The sequence below is a fragment of the Nelumbo lutea genome, chromosome 6, assembly GCF_056320005.1.
Source record: "Nelumbo lutea isolate HS-2025 chromosome 6, American lotus-T2T, whole genome shotgun sequence".
NCBI classification, from domain to species: Eukaryota; Viridiplantae; Streptophyta; class Magnoliopsida; order Proteales; family Nelumbonaceae; genus Nelumbo; species Nelumbo lutea.
In genome coordinates this window covers 7,236,256-7,243,516 of record NC_142689.1, presented here as the reverse complement: position 1 = coordinate 7,243,516, position 7,261 = coordinate 7,236,256, and the positions used below count along the sequence as shown (strand labels likewise).

General features: G+C 43.6%; 1 protein-coding gene across 1 annotated transcript; it reads left to right on the top strand.

Annotated features, from left to right (window-relative positions):
* The first annotated feature begins 1,234 nt into the window (after positions 1 to 1,234).
* LOC148847107 (ABC transporter B family member 1-like) lies at positions 1,235 to 7,261 on the top strand. The gene is made up of 10 exons (XM_088949320.1): positions 1,235 to 1,913; positions 2,027 to 2,081; positions 2,208 to 2,383; positions 2,467 to 2,667; positions 2,826 to 3,085; positions 3,167 to 3,483; positions 3,637 to 3,860; positions 4,625 to 4,998; positions 5,138 to 5,852; positions 5,964 to 7,261. Exons 1-10 carry the CDS (start codon positions 1,473 to 1,475, stop codon positions 7,176 to 7,178), a joined length of 3,978 nt encoding a protein of 1,325 aa, XP_088805446.1. The 5' UTR covers positions 1,235 to 1,472; the 3' UTR covers positions 7,179 to 7,261.

Here is a 7,261-nt window from a genome sequence, read left to right as displayed (position 1 = left end):
TTGCAGTACAAGTTGTTGAGATCCCTGTTTTTTTACTATTGTTCTTGTTGCTTCCCTGAATTTTTAATCCGAATTGGAGCGAGGGCAAGCTGGATTTGAAGCTTTTCAAATTCCAGAGGCGTGATTAAAGTGGCCTCCACTAATTAGAGTTTCAGATCTCTAATTAATGTGAAGCTTTTCCGGGTTTCCTGTTAGAATCTGACAGTACTGTCTTCTGACTCTCTCGTCGCTCTCTTTTTAACTGCCTAAACATGGACCAGATTGTTTTCCAACTTTAATTAAAAGCTAAAACCGACAAATTCGCTGTCATTTGTGTATTAATGGCGAAACTGAAGTAGGGTAAGGATTGATGACTTTGGAACGTAGAGTGAAAAAAAAATGTGGTGGAAGTATGAATTTCTTTTGACATAATAGTGTAATTCCGACCTGAGTTTTTTATTGGGCGCCGATAGTTACCAACAAAAATCGTGGGAAATTTGTTCTGTCAGTGTTTTCTCTGACAGGGTTGATGAATTTCTTTACTACAGATCGTAGGAGAAAATAGTCTTTGGTAAAAAAATGATGGGGAAATGTGCAATTTGAGCGGAGCCGCTAAATCCAAGTGTTCATCTCTTCTAAGTAAAATACTAGCGGAATTCTATCCTTGATTTCTCGCTACATAAATTTTTCGTTTTTCTACATCTGCAACTGGTAATTTGGACAAGTGTGAAAATAGTAAAAATGTCCCAGGGAATTCATCATCTCTCAGTCGATTGCCTCCGTAAATTATCTGTCAGAAAGTTAAATAAATCGATCCATGAGAAAGTAGCTTCTTCTTATTCTATCTGGATTGGTAGAAAGAAGCCATTGAAAAGCTTAGAGAAAGAGAACATTTTTCAGGAAGTGCGGACCGTTTTGGTTCATTGTGTGTTGGTATCTTTAAGCTTTTGTTGTACGAAAGACGCGGATTTACAGGAAACGGAAAGTAGGAGACAGACCGTGAGGTGTGGTTGGGTTGAATTTTCTCGTGATCATTTACTGTTTCTACTTGCAGAGGAAGCCAATTCTTTTTTTTCTTTCTTTTTTTCCCCATAATTCCGATCTCTCTCTCTCTCTCTCTCATCTGTTTTGGTCAAAACTTCATTATCAAGTTTTCAGTTTTCACACTCGAATATTTTTTGTCGGGGAAAAGTTTCTCCGCTTCTCTTATAAAACTCCTCTCTTCTTACCATCTGTCGTTTTATCTGATTCACAGAAGAAAAACTGAATGAGACGAAAGTATCAACTGTAGAAACCCTTCTCACTCACTCGACGCGGAGATACGTGCAAATACGAAGAAGAGAGAGTAAAAACAGGGAAAAAAAAAGAAAGGGTGATAAAAAAAGTTGCAAAAGAAACAGAGCTCAAGAGAGAAAAACAGAAGAGTGAAGAGAGAGTATCGAGAGGAGAGAGAAAATAAAGAGGGGGTCTGCTTTTAAAGCAGGAATTTTGTAATGTCAAAAGATTCTGAGGAGATAAAGACGGTTGAGCAGTGGACATGGCAAAAAATGCAGGGTCTGGAGCTCGTGTCTGCTGAGACAAGTGAATTTAAAGGAGAAGTAGAACCGACGCAGATAAAACCCAAGGTAGCCCAGGAGGTAGAGACTAGAGTAGTCCAGGATAGTGAGGATAGAGGACAGAAGGGGAAAATGGAGCCTTCTGAGGGGAAGAAGGATACTGAGGAGAAGTCTGGTCGAACTCCTCCTTCGGTGGGTTTTCGAGAGCTCCTTAGATTTGCAGATGGGTTGGATTGTGTTTTAATGGCCATTGGTTCGGCTGGAGCAATCATTCATGGCTGCTCCTTGCCATTGTTTCTTCGTTTCTTTGCCGATCTTGTGAATTCTTTCGGGTCGAATGCTAACGATCAGGATAAGATGGTGCAGGAAGTTGTGAAGGTAAGGATGACCGAAGACTCAGTATTTACGAAACAAAGCGTTTTCATTGGTTTTGTGAAGAGACAAAAATGAAAACCCATTTAAATTTAAATTTTCGCTGCTTGAACTTGCAGTATGCATTCTACTTTCTTGTGGTAGGAGCAGCAATTTGGACATCTTCGTGGGCAGGTGAGCACTCTCTGTGACTGAATACGTTCTTCGTTATTATCTTATTCTGTTTTGATGCTCTTCGGCTTTAACTTCAGCTGCTGTTTTAGCTTCGGTTGTAATTGGATGGAGTCAAAATGCTTGCAGAGATATCATGTTGGATGTGGACGGGAGAGAGGCAATCGACCAAGATGAGGATCAAGTACCTTGAAGCTGCTTTGAACCAGGATGTACAGTTCTTCGATACACAGGTTCGAACTTCTGATGTCGTTTTCGCCATCAATACAGACGCCGTGCTGGTCCAAGATGCCATTAGCGAGAAGGTAAGGGAAATCCACGTTTAAATATACATTGCTTCTTCCCTTAAATTGAGCTCCGACTGAGCTGAGTTTCCTTCCTTGTGCAGTTGGGTAACTTCTTGCATTACCTTGCGACATTTGTGTCTGGATTCGTGGTAGGTTTCACTGCAGTGTGGCAGCTGGCCCTTGTCACACTTGCTATCGTTCCTATCATCGCTTTAATTGGAGCCATCCACACTACCACATTGGCCAAGCTCTCTTCAAAGAGCCAGGAAGCTCTTTCCCAAGCAGGAAATATAGCAGAACAGGTAAAGGAATACAGAAGTTTGCTCTGTTTCATGTTTTTTTTTTTTTTGAGGTTTCTCTATTTAGCATTTGAATACTGGAAGAAAACAGAGCACATCAATTAGTTACGAACTGTTGAATATTTGCATCTGGGTATTACTGATTTCAAGCGAAACCACAGACTATAGTTCAAATACGGACGGTTCTTTCCTTTGTTGGTGAATCGAGAGCATTAGAAGCTTATTCATCAGCGTTACGGGTGGCTCAGAAGCTTGGTTACAAGAGCGGATTCGCAAAAGGAATAGGACTTGGGGCCACATATTTCACCGTTTTCTGCTGTTATGCCCTTCTTCTGTGGTATGGGGGTTATCTGGTTAGACATCATTTTACCAATGGAGGACTTGCCATAGCCACCATGTTCTCGGTTATGATAGGTGGACTGTAAGTGTTCAATCAGATTTCCTCTTTAAGCACATACCATTGCATTAAGTATTGTTTTTCAAAACAGTATTTGATTGATAGGGCTCTGGGACAGTCCGCTCCGAGCATGACTGCATTCACTAAGGCAAAAGTTGCGGCTGCAAAGATCTTCCACATTATTGATCATAAACCAGGAATCGATCGGAACACAGAATCTGGTTTAGAGTTGGAATCAGTCACAGGCCAGGTGGAGCTTAAGAATGTTGATTTCTCATATCCATCCAGGCCAGATGTTTGTATCCTTTCCAATTTCTCCCTGAATGTTCCGGCAGGGAAGACCATAGCATTGGTGGGAAGCAGTGGCTCTGGCAAGAGCACTGTTGTCTCCCTCATTGAGAGATTCTATGATCCTACTTCAGGTAAGTAGTCCAAAATTTTATCTGTAGTTCAGTAAAGTGTAAATTAAAAAGGCTTCGTTGAATCAAATATAACTAGACTGTCAAAGAAGACATTTCTGTTCAGTGTTCACGAGTCTCTGTGTTTTGAAAGGCTCTGTTATTGGATCTGCACAGGGCAAGTTTTGCTAGATGGGCGTGACATAAAGACACTCAAGTTGAGATGGCTGAGGCAACAGATAGGGCTTGTGAGCCAAGAGCCCGCTTTGTTTGCAACCACAATTAAAGAAAACATGCTCTTGGGTAGGCCTGATGCGACCCAAGTTGAGATGGAAGAGGCTGCCAGAGTTGCTAATGCCCATTCATTTATAGTCAAGCTTCCTGAAGGCTATGACACTCTGGTAAGTGTAACCTTGTCAACAGCCTAGGTTAACGTTGATAACATTTGAATTTAAATATCTCACCCCTACAGCCTACAAGCACAGTATTCAGGATAACAAGGAACAGAATGGAATGGAGACCCTAATCAAATTGCTCCATGTTTCCTCCTAAAAGGGATCACCATTCACCAATCAAGGCGAAAAATAAAAGCACTCTGAATGAACCATCAGAACACATTGGTTTGGCTTTGACCTTCGGATGAGTTTGGTACTTGGTAGGTCCACATCCTCCCCTGATGTGGTCCAACCCAATTCTGTGTTTATATATGGTCGTCTTAATAATCAGAGATGTTCAAATGCATATTACTATAAATTTATAATACGCATGTTTTTTGTGCAGTTTCAGGGGTAGACTTGTCATTTTCTTGGAAGTTTTTCCTTGTTAAATGATCCGTCCAGTCAACCAGAGACTTTAACTCTCTTTTATTAAGTCAGTGATTTCTGACTGTCTGGTCTCTGGCTTAAAACAAGGTCACATGGTTTCAGTTAACAATACATGTGGAGAAATCAAACGGTTTATTTATTCCTGTTGGCAATGAATGTTCAGACAACAGTAGAAAATGAAGAACATTTAACTTAGTTGGTCGCAATTTTATATATATTACATTATTACTTGATTAATAATGAAAATAACAAACACGAGAATTAGTGTTAGAAGCAGTAGAATATCATTAATATTGTGGCAAATAAAGAGTGGAATTAAACAAATATTTTGAGAATGGCAGGTGGGGGAGAGAGGGTTGCAACTCTCAGGAGGCCAGAAGCAGAGGATAGCCATAGCAAGGGCAATGCTGAAGAACCCAGCAATCCTGCTCTTGGATGAGGCAACAAGCGCCCTGGATTCAGAGTCAGAGAAGCTGGTGCAGGAAGCCCTTGACCGGTTCATGATAGGGAGGACAACTCTGGTCATTGCCCACCGGTTATCTACCATCCGCAAGGCTGACCTCGTTGCTGTCCTCCAGCAAGGCAGTGCCTCTGAAATTGGGACTCACGATGAGCTCATTGCCAAGGGCGAAAATGGTGTATATGCTAAACTCATCCGAATGCAAGAAATGGCTCATGAAACTGCTCTTAACAATGCCAGAAAAAGTAGTGCAAGGTAATTTCTACACATTTCATTTCTGAAACGATTTTGCTTTTGATAAATTTGTGCTGCTGATTATGAGCTTTTTTCACTGCAAGTGCAAGTGCATTTTTTTAGTGGAACTTTTCAGTAAAACATAGTTCTTCTTTGTCAGACCTTCTAGTGCCAGAAACTCTGTAAGCTCGCCCATAATTGCCAGAAATTCATCATATAGTCGATCTCCATACTCACGCCGACTCTCTGACTTCTCCACCTCTGACTTTAGTTTCTCAGTTGATGCCTCCCATCCCAATTACCGGATGGAGAAGCTTGCCTTCAAAGAACAAGCCAGCTCCTTCTGGCGCCTTGCCAAGATGAATTCTCCTGAATGGGCCTATGCTTTGGTTGGCTCTGTTGGTTCGGTCGTCTGTGGATCAACAAGTGCTCTCTTTGCTTACGTCCTCAGTGCCGTCCTTAGCGTCTACTACAACCCAGATCATGCTTACATGAGTCGAGAGATTGGGAAGTATTGCTATCTTCTGATTGGAGTCTCATCGGCAGCTCTTCTCTTCAACACACTACAACATTTCTTTTGGGATGTTGTGGGAGAGAATCTCACGAAACGGGTGCGGGAGAAGATGCTGAAGGCTGTACTGAAGAACGAAATTGCATGGTTTGACCGTGAGGAGAACGAGAGTGCGAGGATTGCAGCAAGGCTGACTCTTGATGCCAACAATGTCCGATCAGCAATTGGAGACAGGATTTCAGTTATCATGCAAAATTCAGCCCTCATGCTCGTTGCTTGCACAGCTGGGTTCATTCTGCAGTGGCGACTTTCCCTCGTCCTCATTGCTGTATTCCCCGTTGTTGTTGCTGCCACAGTTTTGCAGGTAATGGACAATTCAAATAAATAGATTTCCTCGACGCGTTCTGCTGCAAATTATATTGTATTAATACAAAAGATGCAATGAACTATTCCATCTGTTTATTTATGGCCGCAGAAAATGTTCATGAAAGGCTTCTCGGGTGACTTGGAAGCTGCTCATGCCAAGGCAACGCAGTTAGCAGGCGAGGCTGTGGCAAATGTCAGAACTGTTGCCGCATTCAATTCAGAGGCAAACATAGTCGGCCTCTTCTCCTCCAGCCTCGACTCACCCCTGAGACGCTGTTTTTGGAAGGGACAGATTGCTGGAGGTTGCTACGGAGTAGCACAGTTCTTACTCTATGCCTCGTATGCCCTTGGATTATGGTATGCGTCCTGGCTGGTGAAGCACGGTATCTCTGATTTCTCAAAAACAATCAGAGTGTTCATGGTCCTCATGGTGTCTGCCAATGGCGCGGCTGAGACGCTCACTCTCGCTCCTGACTTCATCAAGGGTGGTCGTGCCATGCGCTCAGTCTTCGACCTCCTTGATCGTAAGACAGAAATTGAACCAGATGACCCTGATTCTACACCTGCACCAGACAGCCTAAAAGGAGAAGTCGAATTCAAGCATGTCGATTTTGCCTACCCATCCCGCCCTGACGTGCAAGTCTTCCAAGACCTCAGCCTACGTGCCCGAGCGGGCAAAACACTCGCCCTTGTTGGTCCAAGTGGGTGTGGCAAGAGCTCTGTTATTGCGCTTGTGCAACGATTTTATGACCCATCATCAGGTAGGGTGCTGATCGATGGAAAGGACGTAAGGAAATACAATCTCAAGTCCTTAAGAAGGCATATGGCGCTGGTCCCTCAAGAGCCTTGCCTCTTCGCTGCCACCATACATGACAACATTGCCTATGGTCGCGATTCCGTAACTGAGGCTGAGGTAATCGAGGCTGCAACCCTGGCAAATGCTCACAAGTTCATCTCGTCTCTGCCAGACGGTTACCGCACCTGGGCTGGCGAGCGGGGGGTTCAATTGTCGGGAGGGCAGAGGCAAAGGATAGCCATAGCCCGGGCTTTCATTCGGAAAGCAGAGGTTATGCTGCTTGACGAGGCCACGAGCGCACTAGATACCGAGTTGGAGAAATGCATCCAGGAGGCCCTCGAACGTGCTTGTTCGGGGAGGACAACAATCGTGGTTGCACATCGGCTGTCAACGATAAGGAATGCCCATGCGATCGCTGTGATCGGCGATGGTAAGGTGGCGGAACAAGGGTCTCACTCGCATCTCCTGAACCATTACCCTGATGGGTGTTACGCCCGCATGATTCAATTGCAAAGGTTTTCACACTGACAGGCAAGGATTCCCATAGCCCGGGGGGCTTTTGCCTTTTAGTGAAGTATCTGATTGATATAATGCAAACGGTATTTCTCTTA

Coding starts and splice junctions, on each gene's coding strand:
- LOC148847107 (XM_088949320.1), top strand. CDS start 1,473: ATGTCAAAAGATTCTGAGGAGATAAAGACGGTTGAGCAGTGGACATGG. Junction 2,668..2,825: donor CAGGAAATATAGCAGAACAG/GTAAAGGAATAC, acceptor GCGAAACCACAG/ACTATAGTTCAAATACGGAC. Junction 3,484..3,636: donor ATTCTATGATCCTACTTCAG/GTAAGTAGTCCA, acceptor GGATCTGCACAG/GGCAAGTTTTGCTAGATGGG.